This window comes from Bos mutus, chromosome 15, assembly GCF_027580195.1.
Source record: "Bos mutus isolate GX-2022 chromosome 15, NWIPB_WYAK_1.1, whole genome shotgun sequence".
Classification (NCBI taxonomy): Eukaryota; Metazoa; Chordata; class Mammalia; order Artiodactyla; family Bovidae; genus Bos; species Bos mutus.
In genome coordinates, this window is record NC_091631.1 from 50,693,639 (window position 1) to 50,708,494 (window position 14,856).

The window sequence follows — 14,856 nt, forward strand, 5'->3', positions numbered from 1 at the left end:
ATATATATATATATAGGACATGTACTGTACATATGCCACAAGTTCCCTAAAACATAACAAATACATAAAGAATAAAAGAGCAACAGATTACAATAAACAGTAAATGTTGTCTCTAAACCAGCAATAAAAAGGCATTCAACTGATTAATCTTCAATAATAAAATTGAGTCTAAAATAAAACCTCAATCTAAAAATTTAAGAAAACTCAGATTTCTGATGAGGAGAAAAAAAAGTAATAACTGAATGTACTCACTTGCTTGATACTTTATTTGGCTCCCAAAACCTGGACTTTTTGACACTGAACCATGGAAAAACACGTTCCATTTGCTAACAGAGAAATAAACAAAATATAAGCATGTGACCATTCATTTGGAAAGCACATAAAAACTAACAACTTCACACCAGCTTCTTTGTCAATATAAGGATGATTTCAGGCCACACCAAGAGAAAGTCCATCCTCTCTGGGACCTCACCAATCTCCTCCCAAAAAATCAGAGGAACTAATTAAACCAAAATAATTTATACACATGGCAAAGCAAAACACAGACAAGAACAAGTCTGTTCTGTTCCTGGGGTAACAACTCACAGATTAAGTATCAAAGACATGAACTATTAATATCATTCACCCGAATAAAGAAGGACTTGACCATGCTGTTGGCTTTTTTAATCTCTGGCTGCCCTCCATCTGAATTAATGGCTGCTTGAATGATCTTCACGATATCGTCGCTGAACTCCAACTGTATACAAAAACAAAGTATTAATTATTCATAGAATAGTATGCTCTCAAAATCACTTCCTCATCCAGCAAAGAGATCCAACAGAAAACGGACACCCTAATATAATATGGTATCATTTCTCTTTAGTGGAGGCCTCTGGGATTTAGTTCATAGTTAACTTGCAGCAATCAGGAGATGCCAGACTAATAAGGCAAGAATGCAAATAAGTTAGCTGCATAATGGTAAGTTATCCATACTGGGCCATGATTTTTCACTTAGACTGAAATGAATAAACAAATGAACAATGGATATGAGACAACAGACAATCATTTCCTACACATTCTTCAAACCATAAAATTAAAAGACTTCTATCTTCAAATAAACATCCAATGTAAAAAGACACATTATTCAGGTGTATCTCATAAGAGGCAAACCCGTTATCTTCACATTAGCATTTCTGCATAAACAGTGTTAATATAAAAATAACTTTAAAAGAACTCAGATGAAAGTCAAATCAAAAGACAATACCCTCTCTATCATAACCCATCTTCCAAAACACAGAACTAAAACAACACACATATTTTTATTTTTTAATGCTAATAAATTGTCTTTTAGTGCTAACATCCAGCCTCACCCCTAGAAAGACTCAGGAAGCTAAACTGGCACTGGAAATTTGGGTAGTTTGCTGTATAGACATACCACAGACGTGTAGTTCCCTTGGTCCATTTTCCTCTTGACTCCTTCCAGATCTAAAGGCTGTTGATCTTCCTGTTTGCTGACCTCAGTGAGCACTGGTGGATCAGGTCCTTCTGGGGAGCTACGAGAAGGTATACTCTCCTCTGTCTCAGGATTTAAGTCCGGAGGTTTGGCAGCCTGTTGTCAGGAAATATGTTTATTTTATCTAACACTGAAAATGAGGTATACCCATGGAAATTCTATTTAAAAAATGAATAGAGACTGGAAAAGCAAAGACATCACTTTGCTGACAAAGGTCCGTATAGTCAAAGCTACGGTTTTTCCAGTATTCATGTACGGATCTGAGAGGTGAACCATAAAGAAGGCCGAGCACCAAAGAATTGATGCTTTCGACTTGTGGTGCTGGGTAAGACTCTTGAGAGTCCCTCAGACAGCAAGGAGATCAAACCAGTCAATCCTAAAGGAATCAACACTGAATATTCATTGGAAGGACTGACACTGAAGCTCGAATACTTTGGCCACCTGATGTGAAGAGTTGACTCATTGGAAAAGACCCTGATGCTGGGAGATTGAAGGCCAAAGGAGAAGGGGGTGGCAGAGGGCAAGATGGCTAGATAGCATCCACTGGCTCAATGGACATGAATTTGAGCAAACTCCAGGAGACAGTGAAGGACAGAGAAGCTTGGCGTGCTACGGTCCATGGGGTGGCAAAGAGTCGGACACGATTTAGCAGTTGAACATCAACTGGATGATGCATATTATAAAAACCCAAAGAACTTGAAAATAATCAGAGATTTCTCAAACAATAGAAAAGGAAAGTTAAAAATGAGCCACCTATCTAATAGCTTGGCTAGCTAACTTAGGAGCTTTGCTTGGTAACTCCCAACCTAGTATGAAGAAACAGAAACCGTCTACTTGCTTTTGAGTAAGACAGCAACTAATTTCCTATTTAAAAAATAGACTTTATTAAAAGATAAAGCAGGATTTCCCTGGTGGCTTGGTGGTGAAGAATCCACCTGCCAATGCAGGAGACACGGGTTCAATCCATGGACTGGGAAGATCCTACATGCCACGGAGCAACTAAGCCTATGCACAACTATTGAGCCTGCGTTCTAGAATGGAAAGCCACAACTACTGAGCCCACGTGCTGCAGCTACTGAAACCTGCGTGTCTAGAGCCCGTGCTCCACCGTAAGAGAACCCACTTCAATGAGAAGCCTGTGCATCACAACTAGAGAGCAGCCCCTGTTTGCTAAATCACAGAAAAGCCCATGAAGCAGTAAAGACCCAGCAGAGCCAACAATAAATAAATACATAAAATTATTTTTAAAAAAGAGAGAGCAGCGGCTTAGCTCTGAGTTAAAGTTAGCTATGTGGTTCTTCCAACGTTATACCTGTGTTCCCAATGACAAATTTATGTATAATTCATGACTTGAATGGACAAAACATACTGATTTTCAAATTGTGTCCTGAGGAGACCTGGAACTGTCTGGAGCCAAAGGGCCTCTGGTCCCACTACCACCCTCGTACATCAGGTCACCACCCTGCTCCCTCTAACCTAAAGCACTATACCTGCTTCCCAACCATGGCTCCCACCTCTAGGCTCAGTCCTCGCCAATCTTCTGTCTCACTCAAGTCATTGTTACAGGTATTTTTTTCCCTCCTCTAAAAAGCAACCTAGACAGCATATTAAAAAGCAGAGACATTACTTTGCCAACAAAGGTCCATCTAGTCAAAGCTATGGTTTTTCCAGTAGTTATGTATGGATGTGAGAGTTGGACTATAAAGAAAGCTGACCGCCGAAGAAATGATGCTTTTGAACTGTGGTGTTGGAGAAGACTCTTGAGAGTCCCTTGGACTGCAAGGAGATCCAACCAGTCCATCCCAAAGGAAATCAGTCCTGAATATTCATTGGAAGGACTGATGCTGAAGCTGAAACTCCAATACTCTGGCCACCTGATGCGAAGAACTGACTCATCTGAAAAGACTCTGATGCTGGGCAAGATTGAAGGCAGGAGAAGGAAGCAACAGAGGATGAGATGGTTGGATGGCATCACCGACTCAATGGACACGAGTTTGAGTAAACTCCAGGAGTTGGTGATGGACAAGGAGGCCTGGCATGCTGCAGTCTATGGTGTCATGACTGAGCAACTTAATTGAACTGAACTGAACTGAACTGAAAAAGTAACTCTCATCAGGTTACTCTTTTGAGTGAAGTCCTTCATGGACTCCCCGTAGCCTTCAGAATACAAAGTTCAGATTTCGTATTACAACAACAAGACTTTTGAAAGAGACATGGCCCCTTCCTTCTTTTTACCCCAGAGAAGCATTTTACTCTTGGTGCTGAAGTTTTTCTTACTGGCCAAAGGCCAAAACAAGGAACTCTACAAATCTAAATGAAGAATGAAACAAAAGAAAACAAATTAGGAAGCACACAGGCACAACAACCAACACATTCCACAATGAGGTCAAAACAACCAAAGAGCAAGTTCTCAGGATACAGAACGACACCTGGGCCTACCTGTCGGTAGCGCAGCAGGTGGCTGGTGGTCCGAGAGTTCAACAAGGCTGTCAGTACTTGCTTCAGCGAGATCTGGAGCTCTTTCTCAAGGGCCAGTCGCCACTCCGCAGGGTGCCGCTCTGTGCAGTTCACACACGTGTAGGCCACACTCTCTGGCAGATTAGACAGAATCTCATACATCTCATCTGGGGAGACAAAAACCTACTGTGACAAGGTGCTCTCAGAGTGGAAGAGGGGGAAAAGAGGAAGTTATTCCACTGAACTTAACATCAGGCTGTATGTTAGAAACGTTAAGTCTCTCACACCCCCTAAGAACTCCTATGTACTGATCTCCAAAGGGACAGTATTACCACTAACTCAGGATTCAGCTACTGGAGAGCCAACAGGTTATGGTATCCACAAAGGACAACATTTAAGTATTTTAAAGAACGTGTTCAAGGTAAATGAACACAATGTAATACAATGATCTTATTTTAGAGACCAAAAAATAAACTTAAAAAGACTTCAAGTAACAGCACTACTGTAATGTTATGCAGTGTTATATTTATAGTACTTTGGGGCTACTAGTGCAGTGTACCAAGAAAGAAGGAAATTGTAATAAAAAAGACTCCAACCTTCTGTACCTGAAAGATTCTCACATTTGGAATGGACCCATCGATCACATTTCCCACACTGCATCATCTTACTCTCATAGTCATCATCATCATAACACTTATCACAGAGAGGGCAGAAGTTTCCTGAAAGCAAAGCAAAGTTTTCAGCAGGCCCTTGACTAACATATGGTCAATCTGATCTAAAATGTAAGCCACCACAGTCTGCTTCTGAAACTACTTACAAATGCCAGCCTGCATCTACCATGAAATGTTCACACATGTGTAATCTGTCAGGATTATTCTGAGCTCACAGAATATTCCACTAGTTCTCTTCTTTAGACCCATTTTTAAAGGTCACAAGGTAGCCTTTTATAGATAACATAATAGAAAAAGAATGGAAGACAGAACTCTCTCTCTTAAACATTCCAAAGAAATGTTTAAGTTTTTTAAAAAAGAGAAGGTAAAAGACGCACTTAATTTATACTTCTCCCTTATTCCTAGTGCTTTTACATTAGTTTAGAGCAGTGTTTCCTAAAATTCAGAAAAGTATACAATCTTCATCAGTTTGTTTTATCTGTGTATCCCCTATTATTTTTACTTAATATACAATGTTGACTTGCTTAATTTAAGTAACTTCAACAGTGAACTTTGTATCATTATTATCCTAAGTCAGTTTAATGTATTGCCTATAATCTTTTTCTAACACAATTGTTAAAATCCTGGGCTCGGTATCACCTAAAATCATTTCTGAAACAATCAAATGTATATTTACCTCACTTTGGGAAGTAATGCTTTAGAGCATTTCTTTGTGGTGAGTTACTATAAACAGTCCCCTTTGCAGCCAATTAAGCAGACTGTGCTCTTCTCCCATGGGGGCCCAGTGTGCGATGGCTGCACACAGCAGCCTCCTTGGTGGTATAGGTAGTCTGTTACCTGTACAGGTTGCCCTAAAGGATCTTAGAGACAGCCCTTTCCAGTGGACATTCATGACTGGCATGTTGTTCCCAATCCATGCTCCAGACAACTGTATCAGGAGCCTCTGGAGAGCCCCAAGGCACAGTGCCCAGGGTCCACATTGGCCAATTATAATGTCCATCTGCACCAAGCTGCAGAACAAGAAGCCTGTGATTGAGGCCCTCTGCAGGGCCAAGTTCAAGTACCCTGGCTGCCAAAAGAGCCACATCTCTAAGAAGCAGGGATTTATTAAGTGTTACAGGGATGAATTTGAAAGCATGGTTCCAAATGTTTTTCTGTTTCTCGACTGAATGGCTCTTCTTCCTCAAAAGCAGCTTATCCCAGATGGCTGTGGTGGGGGTGGGTCAAATACATCCCTAATTGTGGCCCCTTGGATAAGTGGTGAGTCTTGCATGCATGACAGCTTTGGTGGTGTCCCATCCTTACTCATGCCCACCAGTAAATCCAACTTTCCTGTCAAAAAAAAAATCTCCTTAATTCACACCCCAAAAGATAAGAAAACCTTTTTAGTTGCTACAATTCCGTGTGTCAAGAAAAGAGCAAGACCAGAAACTCAGGAAATGTGTCTAAACGGCATCCTTGACAAGAATGGTCCTTCCACTGCAGTGTCCACTTCGCCTCCCAAACGCTAAGAACAACCTCTAAAAGTTGACTAAGCTAGCTTTTCTGAGTTACCTTTAGCAAAGAGTTTGGCACAATCATGGCACAGTGAGAAATCGTGAGACCACTGTGCATCCCACCCTTTGCCGGGAGTCGTAGATCCACAGCTCTTGCAGCGAACACACTTCGTACAGATCTGGAAGAGATGGAAAGTCAATCGGAACTTCTTATTTTTAATATCTCTTCTTATTTAAGAAGATCTTTAAAAAATCCATTTCCAGAGTTGACTTCTCGACTGGAACGGCTCCTCTTCCCTCAAGCAGCATATTCCTCTTACAGCTTGTGCAAGCCCAACAGCCTGGCCCCAGGACAATTCCTCAAAGTTCACCTTGTGTGTACTCACCCAAACCTTCTTTTTCTTTGTGGGTTTGGTGGGGTAATTTGGTCCCAGGCACTCAGGGTGATAGCTGTTTCGGCACTTGTTACACTCCAGCAGCTGCTGTAGGAAAATAAGAGAGCAAAACGGTGGATGTCATCTCACCTCCAGTGAACACCTACCACTTAGTACCCCATTTCATACTTCTCAGGTAAATCCAGCACATCACTGTAACAGTTTAAACTTCCTCATAAATTACTCTCAAGGCATAGGGATTTATTTCCTGCCAAAGGTACTCAGTGATAAACATTTTGATGAAGCAGGTTTGAGGATTTTATCAAATATCACATTTTCTGCTATATTGATGGCAAATGATTACACTGGGTTAAACAGTCAAACCAGACTAAGCCTAGAGAGAAAAAATATAGACACAAAATTCTAAATTAAAAGGCAGAAATGGAGAGAGAGAGTAATACGCTAAGTGACTCCATCACCAGCTTTGTACCTTTGCAGCCTGATGCTGCCTCCCACAGACATGACAGAACTTGCAGCGGCGACAACACCAGTTTTCCAGCTGGTCCTCCAGAGGGCGCTCGTTCTCCTCCAGACAAAACTTGTGGAAGGGCTCACAACAGACTTGGCAATACACAAACTAGGGTAAGACAGCACAGAGGTTATCAAATACCATGCAGAAATACCAACCTCCTACCTGCTTATCTTGACCTTTACAAGTCCAGTAGTATATACTTTTTATTCAATATGTTCACTAAGCAGTGATTATGTTAAAAAAAGCAGAATACTGGGAACTGCAGGAGTTTCCGAGGACTAAAGCAGTAATAATAAAATTATAAAATAACCAAGTGGGGACTTCCCCCAAGGTCCAGAGGCTAAGACTCTGCACTTGCAAGGCAGGGGGCCCAGGTTCCATCCTTGGTCAGGGAACTAGATCCCACGTGCCACAACTAAGAGTTCACGTACCACAACTAAAAAATCCTGCATGCTGTAACTAAGACCCGGTGCAACTAAATAAATAAATACTTTTAAATAAAATAGAATAATTAAATAGATATATAATCTAAAAATTTAATAGAATGTGCTAAGTATCATAAAAGAAGTTATCAATAAAGCACTAAGGCAATGTAAAAGACTGTCGTACGGGGACATAGGGAGGGTTTTAAAAGTTTTCTACAACCTTCTAAACAACTGTAAGTTCTGGTTTGTCCTTCCCATCTCTTATTTTAGAAACATGTTATTCTCATTCTGAAACAGGGATTTTCAAAAATTCAAATGAGGGTGACTCATAATTTTCTTTTGCCATGAAAGAATTAGTGGGCCAAAACTATAAAGTCTACTTAGATAACTGTAACATACCAATGTTAATTTGCTGATTTTGATAATTATACTGTGATTATATAAGAGGATGTCCTTGGAAATACACCATGTAATATTTAGAGGTTTTTAAAAGGGCCTATGTCTGCAACTTACTCTTAAATTTAAGAAAAAATGTCTACATGTAAAACATATACATTTTATTTCTTATTCTGTAAAATACATATACAAAGAGAAAAGGATAAGGTAAATTAAAAATATTAATGTTTGGAGAATCCAGGTAGAGGGTATATGGAAATTCTTTGTACCACTCTTGCAGCTTTTCTGTAAATCCGAAATCATGTCAGTAGAAAAGGTTTCAATGGTGGGAGAGCTCACCAATTACTGGTTGTGCTTTAGGAGCGCAGTGTGGGCAGTGGGCTGTTCATTTGCTAATTCAGTTTTTAGGAATCCTGTGGGACTGCTATGCACAGCTATACAATTTAAATTTGAGCAATTATACTCTGGGGAAAAAAGCAACCTGTTTTAACACAGAAGCTGAAGTACTGGTGTTACAAAAGTAAGTTATTCCTGTGGGGAGCATGTGTGTGCATGCAAAGCCTTAGATTAAGTAGGAAAAGAGATACAGTAGATGCCTGGCACTTACAGATTGAATAGTCTTAGTTTCAATGCTATCTAAAGCAACCTCAGCACTTAGAACAATATATTGTTTGTAACAGGCACTAAGAAAATATTTCCTTAAAGAATGAATTGATGTTACTCAGTCGCTGAGTTCTGTCTGACTCTTTTGCGACCCCATGGACTGTAGCCTGCCAGGATCCTCTGTCCAGAAGGTTTTCCAAATAAGAATACTGGAGGCAGGTTGCCACTTCCTTCTCCAGGGGATCTTCCTGGAACAGGGATTAAACCTGCATCTCTTGCATTGGCAGTCAGATTCTTTACCACTGAGCCACCAGGGAAGCAAAGAATGAATGTGCTGTGCTGTGCTGTGCTTAGTCACTCAGTCATGTCTGACTCTTTGCAGTCTCATGGATTAGAGCCTGCCCGGCTCCTCTATCCATGCGGATTCTCCAGGCAAGAATGCTAGAGTGAGTTGCCATGCCCTTCTCCAGGAGATATTCCCAACCCAGAGATCGAACCCAGGTCTCCTGTATTGCAGGCAGATTCCTTACCATCTGAGCCACCAGGGAAGCCCAAAGAATGAATACCAGGCAATAATTTGTAATATTGCTAATGCATAATTTAAAATAGCAAGTGGGCAGGACTGAATCTCTTAGCCAGTGATTGTTTAACATCTGGTTACAACTTGGCTTTGGGTTTTATGACCTCAGAATACATATGAGATAATAAGCTAAGGAGGTATTCAGGAATTGAGAATTACATGAATGAAAATATTACTCTTTCCTATTTAGAACTGTGCTATCTTTTTCTCCTTTATTGTACACGTGGCAAATACTCACTGCGAAAACACTCAAAAAAATAAAGAAAATAATAAAAGTCACCAATAATCCGACTACATGCTTAAGATTTTGGTGTAAATCGTTCAGAATTCTTCCTATGTATATATTTCAAAAACATTTTTCCAAACCAAAATGGGATTGTGCTTTACATACTATTTTGTGACCTGCTCTTTTAACTCAGTGCTGTGTCATGGACATCTTTCCATGTCAATATGAACCTATATTATCTTAAGGACTTCATATTTGCCATTATATGCGTGTCTTATAATTATTTTAACCAAGGTGCTGCTGCTGCTAAGTCACTTCAGTCGTGTCCGACTCTGTGCGACCCCAGAGACAGCAGCCCACCAGGCTCCCCCGTCCCTGGGATTCTCCAGGCAAGAACATGGAGAGGGTTGCCATTTCCTTCTCCAATGCATGAAAGTGAAAAGTGAAAGTGAAGTCGCTCAGTCGTGTCCGACTCTTAGCGACCCCATAGACTGCAGCCCACCAGGCTCCTCCGTCCATGGGATTTTCCAGGCAAGAGTACTGGAGTGGGGTGCCATTGCCTTCTCCGAACCAAGGTAGCAGCCCCTTATTGATAACTTCTGGAGTTGTCTCCAATTATTCATTATCATAAATACTGAAATAAGCCCTTCTGTTTATCATATGTACATACAAACATGTATACATATAGAAACACATATATACATACCTATACGTATTTGCCGGGTTACCTAATTATATCCTCAAGATAAATGCCTGGAGTGCAAGTGCTGGGTTAGAGGGTATATCCATTCTAAAGACAAATACATATTTCCAAACAATCTTCTCAGAAAGATTCTAACTAGATTTTCAGAAACAGGAAGTCTCCATTTACACTTGATCCTTTTTATCATGTTTTAATTTACAGTGTATGGTAATAGGAAAGTTTGACATTCCCCGCACACCATGTTTTTACTTCTCATTTTGTGAATTATATATTCCTGTCTTTAGACTATTTTTTTAAACTGGGTGTTACTCCTTTTTCTTATTAATTGCTGAGAGCTCTTTACAGACAAGGTAGTTTTGCTATTCAAAACTATAAAATGACTACCAAGAGCAATTCTTTTTCTAGAAAAGCATTTATCATTTGTGTGGATACCTAGAAGAAAAATCAGAACTCTATATTATAAGAAATGAAACTGTTAAAACTTTCACACTCAGTAACTGCTACTCTAATAAAAAGCAGACTCCTTTTGTATACCTGTGGCGGATTCATTTCGATATTTGGCAAAACTAATACAATTATGTAAAGTTTAAAAAATAAAATAAAATTTTAAAAAATAAAGAGGATAAAAAAAAAATAAATAAATAAATAAAGTATTTTCTGGGAAAAAAAAAAAGCAGACTCCTTTCTGAAATTTCTAAAAAACAAAAACATTTAAATTGCTGGTTTAAACAGGGTATAGTGCCTGCTATAAACCAACGAAACAGAATATAATGATTTGTTTCATCACAGCAAAATAATCTCTCATACTGTCTGGCGTACCAAGAAGCAGGAGATCTTACCTCTACGTGGCCACTACTGGCACAGAGAAAGCAAACTACCCTGGGTGTTATAGGGACAGAGGTCAAGATTCCTAAGCCTCCCATCTCCCACACATTTTCTGCTTCACAATCCTCCTGTGGAGAGAGAGAAAGATCATTTACAAGAGCCATATGACACAACACTACATGGAAAATAAGGACGAAAAGCAGAAAAAGAGAGAGACACCAAAACGTCAAGAATACTTCATTTCAATGAGTTCAAAACTGCTGCTTTGAAACTTTTAAATCTCAAACACAATCTCTTAAAAGGATCACCTGTTAACCACAATGCAAAAATGTACTGGGACTAGATTTCCCTTAGAGTTTGGCTTATTCAAGTGATCATCATGGTTTGATAATTTCTATGTGAAACAATCACTTCCTCAGACACGGTTCTCATCAAAATGCACTTTAGAGCTCAAGATGGGCAGGGCTGTCTCCATGCCTCTGCCCTCTAGTCAGTTCACAGACTGACCTGGTAACAAGTGACCAGAGCTCTTACACACTTGAACCCATCTATTAATGGCAGGTCTTCACCCACCCACACTGCCCCCGGCAAGGACCTAGAGGAGTGGGAGGGAGGCTCAAGAGGGAAGGGATATATGAATACACACAGCTGATTCACACTGTTGCACAGCAGAAACTAACACACCATTGTATGGCAATTGTGTGTGTGTGTGTGTTAGTCACTCAGTTGTATCCGACTCTTTGTGACCCCATGTATTGTAGCCCACCAGGCTCCTCTGTCCATGGGATTTCCCAGGCAATAATACTGGAGTGGGTTGCCATTTCCTTCTCCAGGTAACATCATTTTCCTGATTTAAAGTCCACAACACTTGGACTTGCCCTGGTGGCAGGGTAGTTAAGCATGTGCCTGCCAATGAAGGGGACATGGGTTCAATCTTTGGTCCGGGAAAATTCCACATGCCACAGAGCCATGAAGCCCATGCCCCACAGATATTGAAGCCTAGATACTCCAGGGCCCATAAGTCACAACTAATGAGCCCCTGTGCCACAAACACTGAGGCCTGTGCGCCTAGAGCCTGTGCTCCACAAGAGAAGCCACCACAGTGAGAGGCCCGTGTACCACAACTAGAGAGTAGCCCACTCTCCGCCAACTAGAGAATGCCTGCATGCAGCAATAAAGACAGCCAAAAGGACAAAAAATTAAAATAAGTGCATAAAGTCCATAGTACTCGATATACTCTGTGGTCACGGAACACTTTTACCTTAAAGTCCACTCTGATCCTGTGGACTCCATCTGCTGGAACTTTCTGCTTGGAGCTATTGCCATTGGAGAGAGTGCTGAGGATGTTCAAAGTGCCTGCATTTTCCTGCTTATTGACCGGAGGTGGTTTCTCCTGCAGGGACAGAAGATAGATAAAGAACAAATCCACATCCGGCTTGCCTTCACTCTCACAACAGATAACAACGCAAACAACAAACCGTACTACTAGTTCTGGAAAACATGCTTCCCATTTAAGTATCCTATAGAGACAGAGAAGCAATCTTCAGTTTCCCCCCCACCCCCACTGAGGCATTTTACTGGCACGTATGTATTATATCCCTGGAAAAAACATGCCAGGATTTTCACTCTCATGCATCTTCGTCTTGCTTCCTTGTGGTCCATGATGCCTGCTGAGGCTGTCAGTACAATGAAGCCACGCTGATGAGAAGGGAGCAGGTTATTCTGCCACTGTTCTAGATCTTTGGAGTTGCACACATCAAATCTGGAGCTGATCGCTCCACATCTGTGTAACCCGCCTATGAGATTCAAGACAATTTTCCCAGCTCTGTGATCATCAGTGATTTCAAATTTGCAGCAGAACCACGCTTCATCATCACAGTTAGAAACAGACAATGACTCTGGAGCACGACTTAATAAGAGCTTGGCATTTGCCTCTCTTTTCAGCGCTGCCCATGTGCTCCAAAGCGTTGGCCTAGATGTGCATGCACACCATTATGAGGGCACAGAAAGAATCAGAAGATTCTTAAAGACCTGTCTTCACATAATAAAATAAAAATAGTGGACACAGAGAATGGTGATTGTTATAGACAAATACTGCTAAAGGAGGTTGAGGGGGGAAAAAATTGTACTAAGCAGCCTGTAATGTACACATAAGCATGTGGGGTTACGAAGAAAGGGAAAACAACCAGGGGGAGAAAAGAGAGCTAAAGCTTAAACCTGAAGTATGCTAATTTTAAGAAACTCCACTGCCATCTACATAGAAGCAAAAATGCAGTATCACTCAATCCTGTAATTGTTCAGGACTGGGCCACCTTCCAGAACAGAACCCATGCTTGAGAAATAGCAGAGAAAACAAATCTCTCCTCACCTTTTCTTTTGGCTTTTGTTTTACAGGAATACTTGGGCGAGGAGCCACTTTTTTCTGCTTGCTTTGCTCTGGACCTAAAGGATTCAAAATAAATTGCAGTCAGATGCCACTCAACAGTTAATGTTAAATAGCAATGATGACTCTAGGACTGATGGCCCTGTGAGGAAGGGGGCATTAGAAAAAACAAAAAACTATTTAAACTCTAGGCTTTAAATGGGAAATTAACACAGTATCCCCAACTTAACTGGTTTTCGCTTCTATTTTTTATTATCATTTAACAGTTAGGAGAGAGCTAATTTTCCTGTACCGAAGACTTAAAAACAGACACTTCAGGTTTCCAGATGCTGTTTAAGACTCCAGTGTCCTGTGTTGGTTGCTCCATCTGCCGTCCTCACTCACCTGACTCTGGAGGTGGAGGTGGCTTTTTCTTGGGCTCACTGGGAGTGGTCTTGGGAACTTCTTTTCTCGGTGGTGCTGTGCTGGGGGGTTGTGGGGGGATGGCTGGTGCCGGCTGGGAGACCTGCTTGCTGGACTTCCTGGAAGCGGGTGTGGCCACGTGCTTGGCCTCAGGTCCTGGGGTGGCGGTGTTCCCTTCCTCACTCTTGTCCTCCACGGATTTGCGGGGAGGAGGGTCACTGTTGCTTTTCTTAGGGGCAGGATCCTCTCTTGCCGATGGGGTAGATTTCTGACTGGAGTCCACCGAGTTCTTCACAGCGCTGCTCTCTTTGCTCTCCTTCTTTTCACTGGTCTTAGATTTCTTCTCTTTCTTTTTCACAGCTGGAGGGGGGTGCAGAAAGCAAGATTTTTTACACGAGAAAATTTATTGCAAATATAAGTAAAAGGACTTCCCTGGCAGTCCAGTGGATAAGACTGCACTACCAATGCAGGAGGCTTGGTTTTGATCCCTAAGATTCCACATGCCACAACTAAGCCCACACGCTGCGACCAGAGAAGTCCTCATGATACGGGCGCTAGAATTCTCTAGCTCAAGTGCCACAAAGAAGGCCCAGCATTATTTAAATAAATAATGATGATAAAAATAAATAAAATATAAGTATAGGAATGTAAAAATCTTAGTCTGAGTTTCCTACAGCTAACATTGACCCTGAAAGGCTCAAGAAAGTTAATGCCAAGTTGGCAAGTCAAATCGGTATACTTTTAGTACTTTAAGGAAATGAAACATAATGTAATTTTATATGATTTTTTAAAAATTTTTATTAAGGAAATTTTCAAACATATTCCAAGGAATAGTAAAATGAACATTCATGTACCTATCACCCAGCTTCAACAACCACCCTGGGAAAGAGCAGTTCTTGAAAAGAATCTCGTGTTCTCTTTACACTAGGTATACACAACTACATGACATTAAAGCAGGAAGCATTTTGGAAACAATCTTTTTATAACACTACCTTTTGCTTGCTTCTGAAGGTAGGCTTTGGAAGGCATCCATTGTAGATTCTGACATTTTCGCATCCTAGAATAACAAGGAATACCATAAGCAAACTTCATTTAGGAGAAGCAACTGAAACAAGTGTTCAGTTGAGGGCAAGAATCAGTTAAACTTTATCCAGGGTCATTCTGGGAGTTGAAAAAAGGACTGCTCATTATTTAGATTAAATCCAAGTCTCTGAATCCTTTGATCAGCAATTTAACCCACCTCGAAAATTTAAAGGAGAAATTATCAATTTATTTTTGAAATGGGACTCAA

The 14,856-nt window shown here is 40.8% G+C and overlaps 1 protein-coding gene and 1 non-coding gene across 8 annotated transcripts in view; one reads left to right on the plus strand and one right to left on the minus strand.

The window, feature by feature from the left end:
- The window catches only part of KMT2A (lysine methyltransferase 2A), a 77,933-nt gene that overhangs the window by 28,197 nt on the left and 34,880 nt on the right, over positions 1-14,856 (minus strand). For 4 of the 7 annotated variants that reach the window (XM_070384136.1, XM_070384139.1, XM_070384133.1 and 1 more), the window contains 13 exons: positions 14,558-14,622; positions 13,548-13,925; positions 13,149-13,222; positions 12,042-12,173; positions 10,795-10,908; positions 6,981-7,127; positions 6,503-6,598; positions 6,175-6,295; positions 4,546-4,668; positions 3,932-4,116; positions 1,415-1,588; positions 626-736; positions 253-326 (listed from right to left, as the gene is read on the minus strand). In XM_070384136.1, the coding sequence (XP_070240237.1) occupies positions 253-326; positions 626-736; positions 1,415-1,588; positions 3,932-4,116; positions 4,546-4,668; positions 6,175-6,295; positions 6,503-6,598; positions 6,981-7,127; positions 10,795-10,908; positions 12,042-12,173; positions 13,149-13,222; positions 13,548-13,925; positions 14,558-14,622 (1,794 nt within the window). The remainder of the gene's footprint in view (positions 1-252; positions 327-625; positions 737-1,414; positions 1,589-3,931; positions 4,117-4,545; positions 4,669-6,174; positions 6,296-6,502; positions 6,599-6,980; positions 7,128-10,794; positions 10,909-12,041; positions 12,174-13,148; positions 13,223-13,547; positions 13,926-14,557; positions 14,623-14,856) is intronic. The other 3 variants (XM_070384137.1, XM_070384135.1, XM_070384134.1) reach the window with 2 other exon arrangements.
- LOC138991062 (small nucleolar RNA SNORA70) lies at positions 5,360-5,493 on the plus strand. Its single transcript, XR_011467108.1, has one exon. It is a non-coding gene; the product is annotated as a small nucleolar RNA SNORA70 (small nucleolar RNA).